At 39.4% G+C, this 18,148-nt stretch overlaps 1 protein-coding gene across 2 annotated transcripts in view; it reads right to left on the bottom strand.

Moving 5' to 3' along the window:
• Nucleotides 1-18,148, bottom strand: part of glg1 (golgi glycoprotein 1) — a 58,536-nt gene that overhangs the window by 28,708 nt on the left and 11,680 nt on the right. For both annotated transcript variants that reach the window (XM_002931662.5, XM_004914054.4), the window contains exons 2-8: nucleotides 8,993-9,025; nucleotides 7,397-7,483; nucleotides 6,775-6,990; nucleotides 6,004-6,207; nucleotides 4,146-4,217; nucleotides 2,734-2,917; nucleotides 689-903 (exon numbers count right to left, since the gene is read on the bottom strand). In XM_002931662.5, coding sequence (XP_002931708.1) covers nucleotides 689-903; nucleotides 2,734-2,917; nucleotides 4,146-4,217; nucleotides 6,004-6,207; nucleotides 6,775-6,990; nucleotides 7,397-7,483; nucleotides 8,993-9,025 — 1,011 coding nt within the window. The remainder of the gene's footprint in view (nucleotides 1-688; nucleotides 904-2,733; nucleotides 2,918-4,145; nucleotides 4,218-6,003; nucleotides 6,208-6,774; nucleotides 6,991-7,396; nucleotides 7,484-8,992; nucleotides 9,026-18,148) is intronic.

Raw genomic sequence — 18,148 nt, 5'->3', positions numbered from 1 at the left:
AATATTCGGAAAGGATTTTTTACTGTGAGAGCTGTGAAGTTGTGGAATTCCCTCCCCGAATCAGTCGTGCTGGCTGATACATTATATAGCTTTAAGAAGGGGGTTGGATGGCTACTTAGCAAGTGAGGGAATACAGGGTTATGGGAGATAGCTCTTAGTACAAGTTCATCCAGGGACTGGTCCGATCTTGGAGTCAGGAAGGAATTTTTTTTCCCCTCTGCAGCAAATTACAGAGGCTTCAGATGGGGTTTTTTGCCTTCTGGATCAACTAGAAGTTAGGCAGGTTATATATAGGCATTATGGTTGAACGTGATGGACGTATGTGTTTTTTTCAACCTAACTTACTATGTTACTATGAACGGTCTCATGTTAATGTTGGGAATAATTGGCCCTAAATAAACCTGTGTTTTGTCTGAAGATGTGGTGTCCCTGTCTCTTATCCTCCAGATCCTCTGCATGCCTGCCTACCATTGCTAATTCCCCCAATATTGCGTGTACAGGCAGTCAGCATGTCACACTATATATTACATATCACTACTAATGTATTAATAGTAAAGGAGAAAAGACCATAATTATTATGAAACAAGACATTCTCCCTTTGTGTATATGTAATGGAAGTATGAAGTGGTTAACTTAACAAACTTGTTTTTCTTCACTCATGCAGGTATTTGCAAACAGAAAGACTTACTGCTTGCTGACACTTTTCTGCAATGTTGCCTTTCTCTCCTCGCACCACTTTCATCAAGCAATGCAAAGTCCGTCCCTTTCTATGTAGACCAGAGCAGTGGTGTTCAATCTCGCCTCGACAGCTGAGAATGATCTCTGGACTCAGAGAGAAGTCTTCCATAAGCATACGTCTGTAATCCAGCATCTCTCCCTGACACTCACTGCTCACTTGGCGACCTGAAAATAAGGGGGACAGGAGTACATCAACAAATCGGTCTAATGTTAGACCAATTATTTAAAGCACAATTGGCAAACCAAATAAATGAAAAAGGCAGAAATAATTCTTGGTATATGACACCCACCACACAACTAAAAAAAAAAAAATAAGGATTTATGTACTGTTAAACCAATTTCTCTGTCGTGACAGAGGGACAAAGGAGACAACCATGATAAAGCTCCACTCACCAGGAGGCAGGACACTTGAGAGATGGAAAGTGGGTGTGCCAGGACTGGTACTGCTAGCTTAACTGCTAGCACCACCCTTTGCTCTTCAGTTCATACCCAAAAACGATGGCCCAAGATAAGAATGTGAAACGTACACACGAAACAGATGGGGACCTAACAAAGCAGTCACATAATAGCAGGGTGGGTAATTAGCTTGCCTTATTGCACCACAGCATGCAGAACTTTCCACTGCTGAGGAGTCAAGTCAGTAGAATTTGGTGTCAACATGAATTAAGGACCAGCTAGCTGCTCTGCAAATGTGTTTGGCCAAGTTACAATATACCCAGGAAGCTCCCAGTGCCCTGGTGGAGTGAGTCCATATCCCAATAAGAGGGTTTTGCCTTGGCAACATAGGCTTTTCAGATGGGTGCCATGACTATCAAGGGCACGTGAGATTACTATGGCATTGACTCCCTCTGCCTGGGGGTCCCGACTGCGAGAGAAATTTTGTGGAACTTTTAATTTGTGTCTGTAGGCCATGAGCCAATGAGAGGATGGTTCCACTGTCAGGCCAGACAGAGAAACACCTACTGATAAAGTTCCCCACATGCCTAGATCTATGCAATGGCGGCTTAGAAAGTCAGCTTTTGTGTTGGCGACCCCTGGGTCTGTGAACATCTGACAGCGTTATGATGATGGTTTCTGTCCAGTGCAGGATCATTTGCATCTCCTCCAGAGCTCCTGTGCTTCTCTTCCCACCGTGACTATTTATTTTGGCCATGGCTATGGTGTTGTCGCACTTGATCTGGATGTCCTGAGCTCAAAGCTTAGAGGGTCCTTCAAGCTACCACTGCTAGTGAAGAGGAAACGAGCTGTGTTAAGGACAGCTTTTGCTTACGTAGGCACTGGCTTCTGCTACATGGCGTGCGGCCTGGAGAAGTTAAGATCTGTTCGCACCATCTTGGAGACCCCAGATGATTCGGAAGTGATAAAGGCAAAGGCCAGCCTGATTGCAGCACCCGAGGCCGAGGAAAATTGCCTTTACAACTACCTTCAAGTTTTTATCTGTGGGATCCTTAAAGGCTGTCCAGTCTGACGGTAAAGTAGTAGACTTGGATAATCTTGAAACAGGTGCAGCCACAACAGGTGGTATGTTCCCACTTATTCACTACATCTTTAGGAAAGGAGTAGGCCCTGGAGAACCTTTGGTTAGGCTAAAATTTCTCCACTGCGGAGCACTGCTTCCGCCCAACATGCACTATAACCACCATGGGTGTTTACTGAAGGGGTGCAGAGAATCCCTGTACCACGTTTCATCCTGGGTGTCTGCGCTTGCGATGAGTCTAATTGGAGACCATAGGGTCCAGCCTCCAAGCAGTACCAGTCGTGGCACACCCACTTTGCTTCTCTGAAAGGCCTGCCTCCTGTCCCTCTGAGACAGCAGAGAAAAAAAAAAAAAAAGAAACAATCTCTACAGTTTAAAAGTCTGTTTTTCCCCACCTATGCTTTACCACAAAGGCTGTGTCACCCAAGCAAAAGCAAGAGAAAACAGATCAAACTTTTCCTACTTAAATGAAAGTAGAGGTTTACCATTTAACAGATCTTTCCCTTCCATGCACGTACCTCTATGAACAGCAGATTCTAGACACAGCAGTAGATAGGAAAGTCGTGCTTCTCGTGAACGAGGGTGATTTTCTACATTACATCGGTACTTCTTTAGATCAGCCTTACAGGACTTTGCCAACGAATAACTGATTTTGTAATCTTGAGCTATCAGCTTTTGTCTTGTGGTAAGAGCATCACGGCACTGCAGACAGAAAACATCCAACAGATGTGAGAAAAATAAGGATTTAAAGGGCAAGTAATAGAGTTTAACATTATTCATTTAATGTGACACAAAAATGTAATTGCTTCACAGATATATAAAGATTAGTATAGGATTTAGAATACAATGGTTTCAGTACTGATAGGCAGGGTTGTCTGTGGCTCTCTGCACAGCTACAGAAAGAAAAATATTTCTTATACAAATAAGTACTTTTGCTGTCAAGAAATAATTTGGTTTCAGATGCAGATATATGAAATATATGAATATCCTATTTTCTCAATATTTGGTGTTACTGGTCATTGAAATATAATGTACTAGTATGCAAAATTTCTAAAAGAACATTTGTTTGCTTCAGAATCTGTAACACAGCTTATACACATAAGCTAATAATTAGCATTTGTTTTGATTAGGAACAAATGTACTATTGTATTATTATACAGAACAAGTTAGGAGAAAACAGCACCAGCCTGGGGTACCTGTAGCGAGCGCTTCCTCATGCCTGCTTCGTTTTGCCAGTAAATTCCCGGGACCGGCGCATGCGCATTAGAGTGAAAAGCCGACTTCTCTGTTAAAGTTCGACTTTTTCACTCTACCGCGCATGCACGCACGCGAGTGAAGCAGGAAGGAGGAAGCGCTGCAGCTATCCCGGGTTGGTGCTGTTCTCTCCGAACAGGGGCACCAGCCCGGGGTAAAAGGTAACATTTTGGCACCCCCAAGTGACTTTGCCTTTCCTTCTCCTTTAAAATAAACTACAGGATCCTTGCTTTAATTTTGAGCTGTTGGGATTTTGTGTTTTTTGACAAGAGATACCTATACATTTATAAGCTATTTAAAATACAATGGTTTTGGTATTTCACTGAATACAAATGGTGTGCTGATGTTATTAATGGCTTACTACTTTCTTAAAACATATAAACTAGCACTGTTGCTGCTATTAATTTATTTTACTTGCAGGTGCAAACAATACATATGCAACTTAGACATATTGCTGTTGTTGGCCTATAAAGGTTTTATTTTTTTAACCAGTCATCACAAAATTTTAATATTCAGAGTTTTTTCAAATTTAAAGAATGCAGAACCACAGATTCTATATTTTTGGCATTCTGTTAACTTCCTTGCCAACAACAGAATTGTTAGCTTCATTGTTAGCAGAGGAAGAAGTAAAATATTTCCTCTAATGAGTTTTTAGCAGCAGTTCCCAGAAACATACCCGTTCACTCATGGATTCCTCAAACTTGTGGTTGAATAAACACTTATAGACTCTGCCTTCTCCAGCTTGGACCTGTTGTGTGGTTAGAACATAAGTAATGAGTAAGACACAGAAATCAGTACCTTGCAGACTTAAGCCTGGTGAAAGACAACAGTAGATCAAAGGCTTTGAGAAAGGCTGGGGAGGCAGCAGAAACGTTAGATGTGGATTGAATAAACACCTTTTATTTCACCTAAGACCTGTGAGTGCGGGACATCTTCACTTGCTACTATTCCTTAATCCGTTGGGACTGCACCCAGGCATCGCTACTCTTTCTGTGATGTGAGTACCTGTCTACAAGCCATATTTATTTATTTATTTAGCAAAAATGCAGTGTGTTTTCCCTGGAGTCTTTAGATAAGCAATTTTCCCTTTCTCTAGATCAGCTAGAAGGTAAGAAGGTTTCATAAAAGGTTGATCTCAGCTATTATGATACTAAATTAAAGATATGATGCTATTATCAGCTTTTATTTATAGAGCAAAAACTTTACGTAAATTAAAAAAAAAATGTAATACTAAACAACTTTCAAATATGTATAAATTAAATCTGTCAATGGTTGTTGCAATGCTGTTTGTAAATGTACTTTGTATTAATCCACTATTTGTGTATCCCCCTTCTCTGGGTCTGACTCAAAGCAATACTAAGGAGTCAAGTCTTCTCTTTCCCTCTTTGCACAAGAGCAGTAACCCTTAGTGCCTTTTATTACATAACTATTACATTTTCTGAACTCTTGGCGCTGACACCTAAAACAATTTTGCCAGCCATCCGACTATAGCAAATAAAAACAGATAAAATGCTTTCAACAGATGATGATGTTTAGCGCAGGCCCTATTCCATGAACCCTTGCTGAACAAGGGCCTCTAAGTTAGAGTCCATATAATGCAGACATTCAAATACAAGCAAATTTATGCCTAGGGATGCTTATGAGTTTGCTTTCTCCTATGTCCACAGGAGCAACTGCCAAAGTTGCATTACGGCTCTCTGAACCCAAGAACAAAAACAGTGGTATGGTCGTTGCTGTATCCAGTGTTTCTTTTGCATTCTTTTCACGGCAATTCCATGATATTTGTCAACTTTTCATTGGAAAAAAAAATGGAAACCTTCCACCTGTATCCTTTATATATCCTAAAGTCTTTTTGCAAAAATTGCTAATTAAAATGTACAATTCATAGTCCCATACCAAAATCTTTCCATATAAAAGTTGAAAATTAACACTTAGGGGCAAATTTACTAATCCACGAACATCCGAAAAGCATCCGAATGCGTTTTTTCCGTAATGATCGGTATTTTTGCGTTTTTTTTTCGCAAATTGTCGCAAAATGCTCGTCGCCGTCGCGAAAAAATCGTACTGTCGCGCCGAGTACGAAAGTTTCGGATTCATTCAAGCTTCAGTATCGTGACTTTCCTTGGGCCAGGTTGGAGCTGCAGAGTGCCATTGAGTCCTATGGGAGGCTTCCAAAATCATGCAAAGTCGGAAAGGTTTGCCCGACGTTTACGAGTGCTCAATACAAAAAAGTCGCGACAATTCGCGAAAAAGTCGTACCAGCGACGAAAAAAAATCGCAAAAAATACGAAAAAGTCGCAAAATGTTAGTTTCCAATCCGATTTTTTTCCCATTCGGGATTAGGATTCGTGGGTTAGTAAATGTGCCCCTTAGTTTAATATAAAAAAAATACAAATTGAATTTAAAACTAAAAAACATTTTAGTGCTTGCAAAACATTTAAACAAAGTTATAAACAGCCTATAAGGTTTCTTGACCCTCAAAAACACAGACGTGTGGTCTACATAGGAATGCACAAACCCTACCACATACTTACAGTCTCACAGAACCGTTCACGGTCATCACGACAAGCAAAGTAAAGGTGACGGTCTAAATGAAAGTCGTCTGAAGAAAGTTCTGCCACTCGCAAAATGGCCTGCTTGCATTTATCAGAAATGTGCATCTGAGTGTTTGCTTCCTCTGCTTCCTTAATTATTCCTTTCTCAAGGCAGGACACAACTTCTCCTTGAGAATGTGGGTCCTGGAAGAAAGTAAGTTAGCCTTCAGACAAGTGCACTGAGACTATCTAGCGCTTACATTAAACACTATTGAGCTTTTATTTTAGATAATTAGAAATTGAAGGTCTAGAAATATACTGCTAAGAAATAAGATGTGTCCAACAACTCATCACAGAGGAAGAGAACTCCGGTGCAGCGCACCGAGCCTTTAGTTAGGATATCACGTTTTGTTTTTTTGAAGAGCAGGCACTCAAGAAGAATTCTGCTTGAAGATTTGCTCATTGAGTGCCTGTTCTTCAAAAAACATTAAAGATCTAGAGCCCAATTTTCATGTGATACTACTGCACAGAATGTTTGGTGGATGTGGGAAAATATGTTAACCACAGATAAATGAGCAACGTGTGCAATGCATTGTTTAACAGATACATTTAGTGCTCCACTAATAAATATGTCCAGCGTCAAGATTAACACGTTTTTCCTGCACATTTACGTATACTGCAACCAAATGCTACTGTGTTTTAACAGTGTTGTATACTCTAAACTTTCAAACATATAATGCAGTCATTATGAATCCCAGGCGGTCCACTTACTTTTTCACCAGGTCTGATACTGCCACATTTCAAAGCATCTATTTCAGTTTTGCAGTCTTCCATAAATCCACAGATAAGTCGGTAGTCACTGTAGATAATAGCAGCCATCTTGGTGATATATTGGTGACATTGGTACTCTGTGATATTAACACGGTGATCAACTAGACAGGAAACTATATATCCCTTCCCTGGAGTCTCATTTGCACATTCTGTCAGCTGCAAGGAAACACAACAACCAGGTTATGTGCATGGCATTAATGATAACTTCCAGCTTGTCCAGTTACAGTGTCAGCTACAAAATCAGCTGGACAGTTTTATTATACATGCTTATCAGAATACAAAGTGTTTTATTACACACTTTTTATTCTAATAAATCTGCAATTTTAAGATTAACACTCAGAATGAAAGCCAGTGTGCTTCCTCAATTTAACACTGACTTCCTATTACAAACAACATGCTGGATGCTGACCAATAATAGCACCAGCCAATTAGAGTAGGTGAATTCTTTCAATGATTCATAGTATGTGTGTGTTGCTTTCAGCCAGAAAATGATGTTAAGTTTAAGAATGCAGATTAAATTGCTAAATATATAGTCAACAGCTTTCCCACAGATTTTATTTACCATGGACAGAGTAGACTTGCAGATTTCTTTTGCAACAGACTCAAATTTAAGGTCCTTTGTTAGGTTTAGTTTATAATTCCACAGGAGCTGTAGATAAAAAAAAAATTATATAAATGTATTTTTTTCTTTTGCATTGAAACAAATGTTAAATAGAAGCACCAATAAAACACATACAAAAATAATATAAAGGATATTATACGAATTTAAATGTATTGCATGTTTGCTCTGCTCTGATAAAGGTTTCAGACAAATACCAAACAGAATCCAAGTTTCCATATTCAAAATGTATACAATGTAGCACTGAATACAATGGTATTATTTAAGTAGCAATAACCAGGAGTCTAAGGGCAAGGGCACCTGATGTGTTGTGTCATGGCTAAAAAATGGCAGAAATACTATTCCATTGGGGATATTGAGAATTGGCTCTGCTATATCACTCAAATTGCATTATTAAACAAAAATGTGCACAAAGGCATTTAAGAGTAATTATGCTGTTAGAGTGTTTTAACAGAGGCAATTCTCAGTATCCCCTATGTCAAAATGTTTTCTGGATTTTCTAGCCGTGACAAAATGAGGGCAACTAAACACATTGCGTGTCATTGCCTTTAAATCTAAGTATCATGTGACTTTTTGGACACACAAATAGGAATACCGAAAAATGTTTACTTCTTTATAACCCTACTGTCTGTAATGTTGCTATTGTAGGACCTGCACCCAACCCATACCTGCATCTTTATACGCTGCATTGGTGTGTGCCACTGGCTCCAAGACAGGGAACCTGTCGGGAGCAGAGGAGGAGTGTATTTCTCCCGACAGACCGAGACCCACAATGGTCACCCAAATATCAACCGAAAACCCTAAATCATTAATCCCCAGAACAGATATTCCCTCTAAAGTAAGCAGACTTCTGCTGAGACTATAATGGTTCTTTAATGCCTGGTGGTTATGTAGAAACCCCCCCCCCCAGGGGAAAGCTCAAAGCAGTTTGTTTTAGTTTATGGTGCCTATGCAAGAAACATGTTGTACTCATAACAAGACTATCTTGAGTACTCCAAAGTAATCTCTGCGCTATTTTTTGTGTTATTATTGCCTATAATTTGCTGCGCTGTCAGCATTACAGGGGGCTATGAATTGTAAGGTTACGCAATAATTTTTTTGTGCTCCATGTGCATGTGAGTACATTTCAGAAAACATTTACTACTTGCTGTGTTAGGTTGAATATATCAAGTTTAAGAGAGTACGGTTATATGAGAAAACTGCATGGCACATGAAATTAAGAGGTTGATTTAAAAGGTTCTGCAATGGCGCAGGGCACCAGCAACTGCATGTTATGCCGATATTATTCTGCTAGGAAGTGTGACACATATATGTTATGTAAATTTACTTGAATGTGAAGTGTCATTCCATGGTTATATAGCATGGTTTTCTAAAATGTATAAATATTGATGACACACAGGTGTATTCCCAGAGTAATGGGAGGTGGTAAATAGCAGTCTTGGGCCAGCTGAAAACTTCAGTCAGGTGCTAAATCCCATGTGCCATAGACTCAAGTGACCTTAATAAATGCAAAAGTACCATTCAAAGTCTCATACTCACATGGTTGCAGTCGGAAGAAATTTCATTATCAGTCTGGAAAGCAAAAGAAAAAAAAAATCAATTAATAAATCTTATATTAGAAAGCTGAAATCCGAAAAAGAAAAAAAATTAAATACATGAATAGTAAAAAAAATAATAAAAAAAAAAAAATATATATATATATATTCTCAAAACACTAGCATTATTGTGTTTAAGGTCTTAACATAAATAAAATATTTTTGAAGCAGCATCAATTATGATAAGTTTTCATAGATGTTATTAGTAAGAATATTAGCGCAACATCAGTAGTTTTTACATAATCTTACCAACAAATGGCCAAATTGAGCCTGTGTGTGCCATACTCTGCCTGCCCTACCCTGCCTGTGTGTGCCATACTTGGCCTGTGTGTGCCATACTTTGCCTGCCCTATGCTGCCTGTGTGTGCCATACTCTGCTTGCCCTATGCTGCCTGTGTGTATGGCACACACAGGCAGCATACAGTGACACAATGCTGGCACTGCTCCTGCAGTCTGTACAATAACTATATATATAAACTTTTTAATTGCAGTACCACCTCAGTATATGTTCTTTTTGGAGTGTGCAGGGATTATTTGTGGGTTTCTACTGCTCCTACAGTCTGTCTGAGGTGTGAACAGGGGAACAATGTGGGTGATTACAGTCTGAGCCTGAGGTGTGAACACTGCAGGGGGTGAACAATGCAGAGATTAAAAGGTGTGAACAACACAGGGGATTACATGTTTAAACAATACAGGGGGATTACAACTTGAATCTGAGGTGTGAACCATGCTGAGGGGGGGGGCAGTTAATCACAGTACTGATACCATTTAAAGCTTACACAAGAGTAAACCATCAAAGCAGCCAGACAGGTGGGGGGCCACACAGAGGGGGGTCGCCAGTTGGACAGCACTGAACTTAGACCAACCAATGGCAACTTCTGCTCTACATAGTTATAAATAAGAGGATACAGTTATCATTTCCCAACACTTAACTTTTTTCCAGTAATCCAGCTGTTACAAACTGCTTTACAGTTCAATATATAAAAATGTGCAAGATACAGTAAACGGCTTAACTATTCTCATTACAGCTAATTTAGTGAACACGGTTTAGGGATGCACCAAACCCACTATCTTAGGATTTGGCCAAACTGCGAATCCTTTGTGAAAGATTCGGTCAAATCCTGAACCGAACCCAAATTCTAATTTGTTTATGCAAATTAGGCCATGAAAGAGTTAAAGAGAACTTTGTGCTGCTTGCGCGGTTAAAAATTTTCAACTTCATGTGCATTTGACAAAAAGCCAACGGATTATAAGTATTTAGTTTGGCCAATTATAAGCATTTAGTTTAGCCGATTATAAGCATTTAGCCAAATCTGAATACTGCTGAAAAAAACTGAACCACGGCTGAATCCAGAACAGAATCCTGGATTCAGTGCATAAGGGTTCAACCCTAAGGGTGAAGACACACAGAGCTACTTGTCATGGCTACTAAGATAGACAATGCTGATGATTTACTGATAACTGTCTGTGAGTTTTAACAGAGGCAATTCTTTGGGGCCGATTCATTAAAACAAGAGTTCGAATCCCAAAATGGGAAAAATTCGGATTGGATACGATAATTTCTGAAGATTGCAAATATCACGAATCTGCTTACGAAAAAATCGCATTAGTCACGATAATACCGTATTGGCGATCCGAAAGTCATGAAATTTTCGTACCGAATGATTGTAAAATGCAGGAAAACCTTTTCGACTTTGATCCTTCTGTGCACAATTTTGGAAGCCTCCCATAGGAATCAATGGCACTCTGCAGCTCCAACCTGGCCAAAGGAAAGTCACGATAACGAAGCTTGAATGAATCTGAAACTTTCGTACTTGTTGCGTCAATACGATTTTGTTGCGTAATTTATAACGCACAGTACGAAAAAGTGGCGTAAAATAAAAAAAAAAATCAGCGAAAATACGCAAGGTACGAAAAAGTTGCGGAAAATACGAACGGTCCGAATGCTCGGAGCGATCGTGGATTGATAAATCTCCCCCTTAGTATTGTCTATGGAAGGGTATTTTCTGCCGTTTAGTAGCCATGAAAAAGTAGCTGCTCCTAGTAGCTCAGTGTGTATTCACCCTAAATGTAAGCACAGCATGTGTTAGCCGGAAAGTTTGGGTCAGAGATCAGAGGCTTTTTTTTAATATGGAATACCAGTCCTTAAGACTGATACATTCAAATATACAAAAACCCAACAGAATATTTTTTTCCAAATATATGGATTTATATCTTTGCATTTCTGGATAATGGGTTTCCGGATAACAAATCCCATGCCTGTAAGAAAAACAACTTTGCAGAGGAACCGATTCCATCCAAACGCCATGAGGATATTTTACAAATTAACAGATTAGTACTTCATTTCTATCAAACCTGTTCCATGGAGTAGAGCGATTATTTTGTTTACCACGTTTGTGACCTTCATTATGATACAGCACTAATGAATGATTGGGCAGGTTTGGGCACCACTAAATTTGGTGTAGTAGATAGACGCTGACTTACAATATTGATTATTGTGGGCAATTACTGAACCTGGTGAGGCTGTAGATATGACCATTAATAATAGAGCAGTGTTCAGAGAACCTGCTAGCACATATAAAGACTATAGAAGCAATTGAATTTTTAAAGAAGCGGTTTGGGACCCACCTCCCATAATACTACAACAAACAAAGACTGTCTGGTTACACATTTGTCTGATGGGCAAGTTCTAACTACTAAGCCATACGGTGAAGTTACTTTATTTTATTTGTAGTTTGTTTCTTTGTAGGCAACTTCATAACTGTTGAGCGCTACTACTTAAAATGTTTATTCAAGCAATGTTCATTGCCACCTGGAAAGGAAAAGGACACCAACTGCCGAAATTATGTCTGGTCACACTGACACATTTACCAGCTTTGGAACCTACAAGCCTGTGGCCCTTATTTCTAATTGAAATAGTCAGGAACAAAGGTTTTGGCTAAAGAAAAAATATTATGACTTAAGTAGTAAGTGTGAGTTGACCTGCAACCAAGTGGGTTAGGATTGAAATTTAGGTGACCACTGTAGGTTTAGATTGGGTGTGGGTCAGACTGGGGAAGTACACTTTTCCTCTGCTCCCAAAGTTTTCCAACCTATGTTAGGTTGGAAAACTTTGGGAGCAGAGGAAAAGTGTACACAGTAGTAGCATACAGAGCGGAAAGATGCGGGTACAGGTTGGTGCAGGTTCTACAATGGCAACATTTTGCTGTTAGGGGCGGGTGTGGGCCGAGTTTTTCCTGATGCTGAAATAGAATTGGATTCTGGCTGGGTCATACAGAAGGTGTAAAATGAAACTTTCATTATAAACAAACAACAGTGCAGCTATTTTTAGGCTTGTGATCAAACGCAGCCACTATATATAGCTCTGCCAACTGCTCCAGGAAAGACTGGGATTAGTTGCTTTATCATGTATTTGAGAAGATTCACAGTAATGATGGAAACCAAACAGTGTTAGATGAAATGTAGAGAAATGCTTGATATCTTGTACAGTGCAAACCCATTTCTATTCTCAGCCACGGGAAAAAAGGCCAGGAGAGAATTCTGCAAGGTTATAATATAGGCTTCCTAATGGGAGCTGAATATAATTACAGGCCATGCCAGTACCTCTTCAAAAATGTTATGAGTGCCAGAAACAAACCAATTTATGAATAAAAATAATGTTCCTAATTCTATTTGATTAAAACTCACTATTAGAAAAGTGTTACCTTGTGCAATGGGAGATAACTGTAGAACCAAACTCTAAACTGAAGCCTTTGGGAAGTTCTGTGACAATTAGCATGGTCATTATACAAACGGCTTATCTGTGAAATGTAACTTGTCATTGGTATTAAGGTATGATTTGTTGCCTGCAGCTACATCAGCGCTACTGCAGGTGACAAATCTCCCAAAAACGACTTGCCATTAAACAGCATTACAATTTTTGCAAATAGTACTTGCGGCGACCTGGCTTAATCGCAGGTAACTGCCTCATCAATGAATGAAAGAAGAGGATGCAAACAGGTAGAAGATAGCGCCTGTGAACCCAGCTGAACATCTTGGCATGCATGTGACAGATTTACAAGCAGGAACATGTTTCAAGGGAATAAACTGTGTGGAGGTAGCAGGGATGTAAAAAACCACCCACAAAACTTTCTAAAAATCCTAAATTCTAAAGAGCATTAAAATGTATGGCTCCTGTAATACCCTAAATAAGGAGAACCAGAGAAAAAAAAAAAACCACATCATTTTGGAAACTACAATTTCTTGAAAATTTAGAATGGGTAACCATATATTTAAATCAAATATTTGATAAACATTTTCTAAAAATAATCTGTAGTACCTTAACTTCCACAAGTTTTTAAGTAAAAAAAAAAAAAAAAAAAAAATGAATAAAAAAGGCAAAACAATAAATGTTAAAGGTCTTTCAAAAACTTAAATAGTAAATATGCTAACAGTGACATGTAGGAGGTCTTAAAACATAATCAATGCATAAAAACCTTGGTTTTTTCAAACACACTACTTAAATTTCTATGGGGTGTTCCCACACTAAACTATTTATATTCTTATAAAGCACAATCTTTGTCAAATTCATTGTGGCTAAAAGGTATAATCCTCTAAGCCTTACTATGCAATATATGTTTTGTAAAGAAAAAAAAACAAGTACAATACAGAACTCAAACTAAACTGAAAGTTGTCGTACTAGTGTGTGCTGTGAGTGTGCAAAAAGCAAGAAACAAAAAATAAAGAGAAATGTAGTAAAGTTGTGTGAAAAACCTAATGTGTGCTGGCACAACAGCATTCTGAAGGGAGAAACAGGCAGAGTGCCAGAGGAACCCGTCTGGCAAATGGGTGTGGGGGGTGACATTAATACCAATATAAAACCATTACAATAGGCCAATTTTAAGTGTTGTGTTCCCCTGCGTGATTTAGTGAAATAAAGCATTTCTGGAGCAAGCTCCTTCATCAAGCATTGGAAGGTCTTATATTGGTATTAAATTTGATTGCGAGGGGGCTGACCCTCGAAACCAAGCATGGAGTGTACTACAATGGAGAGGTTGTAGGTGTGCTGGTGCTTTTGTTTTCCTATATCCTGGCTTCTGCTTTAAAAACCCAGTGGGTGAGCTTTAGCCTATAGGATAAACCCATGTAAATGGGATTTTTCCAAGAGCCTTAAGGAATTTGTTCCCAGAATCCTTTTTAACTAATTTGCATATATATGAGGCGGTCTCCTCAACTCGTTTGACTTGTTCGTGAATCCCCACTCCTGGCTCTACCTAAGCTGATTAGAAAACCCTGCACTACACTGATGAGCCCCAAGAAAGATGAAACTGGTCTGTAGTTGGGAATCTGATCAGCTATTATCCTGGCTTCTGCTTTAAAAACCCAGTGGGTAAGCTTTAGCCTATAGGATAAACCCATGTAAATGGGATTTTTCTAAGAGCCTTAAGGAATCTGTTCCCAGAATCCTTTTTGATTGTTTTCCTATATGGGAGAGCAAGATGGCAGAGGTGGAAGCAGATCCAGATGGCTTGATCATCTGGCTAAAAGCACCTACGGAAAATGCCTGAATCACTTCTGAACGCAGAAGTGCTGCAGATAGCAGAGTAATACGTGTGCTACATAACCCCTTGCATGCCAGTGACTGCAGGATCTACAATCTATGGCAATTTGCAGGGAAAAATGCTGTTTGTGCTTCAGGCTAGTAACCATGCACCTCTCACAGAGGGCAGTCTGACCCCATTCTATTTGCCTGTTCCTTTGTCACATTACTTGTGAATGATGTTTGTCAAAATGTTGTTTGTATGCTCTGAACATTCTTCCCTGCCCTAATGAAGTTTACACACAGGCTCCACTTTACACAAGTATAAGACAAAGCAGATAAAACAGCTTTAGGGCTGTAAAACACAGGGAGATTAGTCACTGCGTGACAAATGTCCCTTGTCGCGGGCAACTAATCTCCCCAAAATGGGTGGGATGGCATACGCTGTGCCATGATTTGCCAATGTCGCGGAAGTTGACTTGAGACGAAAATCATAACTTTTGGGTGCCAAAGTAACATTTTTCACCTGTGAAAATCACCACGTGGAGAGCATTCAAGCATCAAACAGTTATTCTTGTTGGAATGAAACCCAGGACTAAATGACAATGAGAAGCCGCAGAAGCTCCACAGGGTGGTAGCCCAGGAATAAATTCCCTATGTGGGACGTCTTTCCAATTTAAAGCATTCTGCCAGTTTGCCCTGAGTTGTCCAATGCAGTACTTTGACAACCACTGCAGACCCAGCCATATTTTTTTGCCATATTTAAGGTGGCCATACACGGGCTGATTCTAGCTGCCGATATTAGTTCTTTAGACTGACTCGGCCGCTTATCAGCCTGTGTATGGGCACCAATGACAGGCTTGCCTGACCGACATCTGGCCTGTAATCGGCCAGATCTCAATCTAGCAGGTTTGATTTTTTTTTTTTTTTAACGGATCATGGGCCGCATCGGCTTGTTGATGCGGTCCCAAAACTGACAGGCGCCTATACCCCCTGTTCTAATTTGTTCATTTGGCCCAGGGCCAAACAACCGATTTAGCCTGATATCAGGAGAAGATCTTACCGTGCATGACCACCTTAACTTCATGTAGTGGTTTGTCACCCCTGGGAAATCTGCACTTCCCACAGGCGACAAATCACCCTAAATATTGTCAGTCAATACAATGAAAATATTCATGGTTAAAATACATAAATTAGGCATTTTTCGCTCTTGCCTTGGAAGGAAACTTTGTGCCTTTACCCATGGCAATTTTAATTGATTTGAATGTAAAAGGTATTTTAGGTGATTTTGGCATCCGCAGGCAGATCAGATTTCCCATGCCTGACTAATTGTTCCACAAGCCTGAATAACGGATATCTATAAGACAGGTTTGACCATCCTGTTAAACAAGGACTACATTGGCATGTTCATTTGGCCCCCTCCAGATGGGATTCCCTAAACCCCTGTTATGATCTGATGGTTGGCACAGGGCCAAATGTTCCGATCATCCCTAATTGGACAAGCATACAGGTGGGTAAATATCCAGATCTTACATAGCATGCCCAACTTTGTGAGATAAAACCTGTCAGATTACTAATTACCTGGTTGGATGGAAGTTAGAGAGAGCACTTTCTGAATGTTGTATTCATTTTTCATTTGGGGGGGGGGGGGGGGGGGGGGGGGGGGGGTACCTGTAATATTTTTACTTTTATGCCACAGTTGCATGTGCTTTGTTTTATGCATGATTATGTCCCCCTGGCAAAGGTCAAAATGAACCAGGATATTTTTTTATGAAATAAACTATTTACTGCGGGATGCCACTTAATTATGAATAACTGACTTTATATGGGAACTGCCAAACAGTGGTCTACAGTGTGCACCCAGAAACTTTAATACTGTATTTCTATAGGAAGGTGTGCTACTTATATTCACAGTGGCATCACAGTGACAATACATCTTTGACCCTCTCTAAGTTTATTTTGAATCACTTAAGATTTACAGGAATAAAAAAAAACAAAAAACAAACAAATATGGCTGCACCGCCTTAAATGCCAATTACATAATGTTTCAACCACCTCTGCATTTAATGCACAGCTTATTGTTTGCGGCTTTTCATGTATGGTGTATTATTGATGGAAAATTACTCTTACTGCTTGGCAGAATATAATTTTATTGCACTTTGTATACTATTTGCCATTTGCAGAATTTATATTGTTGTTTTGAACCTTTACCATGTTCATGATTAATGTGACCATGACCTTGCTCAGAATTTTATATTGCTCTACCCTTCTATGAACATTATTTAGAGACCTGTGACACAATTTACTTTACAAAGCTTAATTGTAACCTTTGAAAAGCAATCTGAAATGGCAGTTACCAATTAACATTTCTATAAACAAGATAGATAGCTAAACACTTCCTGGATGAAACAATTCACATAAGGAAATAAACTATAAGGGGTCATTTGTAATAAAGCTAACGAAGAAGAATACAAATACTGATGTTTGCATTAAAACAAATAAAACCTCTGCCAGACACCATATATAGCACTCCACTTCTGAAATCACATACTCATCCCTATTGTGTGGTAACTGGAGCATAACAGGAGCCTGTTTTTTTTATTTTTTTTTTTATTTAGAAAGGAATCGCTGAAGTTAAATGGCACATAAACCCTACAATACAGCACACATACATCCAACCTTCAGATATTGAACAAATATCACTTACAATTCCAGGCTGTCTTTTTTTGTCCAATAAGAAAGGAAAAGGATTGCTCTCAACGCAAGCCTTAAGGCAGAGTTTCCCAGAAAACAAAATTGTAAGGAGATATAGAATAAACAAATAAGTAAGAAAGTAAAATGTAAATAAAGAGGATGATAAGTTATAAGGGCTCTGGCACACGGGGGAGATTAGTCGCCCGCGAACAGGGAGTTAATTGCGGGCGACTAATCTCCCCCGTGTGCCAGAGCCCTAAGTACCGCATAGTTAAGTGAGGCTCGGGTGTTCAAACCCCGAACCTGCCGCTTGAAATCTGAAGTCAATCTCTTATATAAACCAATGTCTGAGAAAACAATATGCTCACCAGTGCCCAGCAATGGTCCGGGTGCTCACAGCCCCGAACCCGCAGCTGAATGGGAGTAGCTTCACAGTAGAAAAAGGACATCAAGCACCTTTCGGACACCAGGGATCCGTTTAAAATCCGAACTTTATTTCGTCATGTTTAAAAACTTAACATTTAAAAGTGCTAAACTAACCCTGCACATCCACCTCCAGGGTCCTGGAAGTGAATGACTCAAAATATACCAGAACATCCAGAAGTGGAATGGTGGGGATTTCTAAAGAATCTAAATGGAGTAGAGAAATATTCAAGAGGGATGCATGTTATCTTTTCAAGGGAAAATTATATCACTAGTTCATAGTGGTGGAAAGCACACATCCCTTCATATTCTATTATCCTAATGTCCCATTCTCTACTTTGCTCAGATACAGTCCAAACAACCCTCAGAAATAATCACTGTGGTTAAAATGCCCTACAAAAATGGGGAATCTGTAGCCGGAACAGAAAAATCTTGAGATTTCAAATCACAGACTGAAAGTGTTAA

The sequence above is a fragment of the Xenopus tropicalis genome, chromosome 4 (genome assembly GCF_000004195.4).
Source record: "Xenopus tropicalis strain Nigerian chromosome 4, UCB_Xtro_10.0, whole genome shotgun sequence".
Taxonomy (NCBI): Eukaryota; Metazoa; Chordata; class Amphibia; order Anura; family Pipidae; genus Xenopus; species Xenopus tropicalis.
Note: the sequence above shows the minus strand (reverse complement) of the source record. Positions and strands in the feature narration are given on the sequence as shown.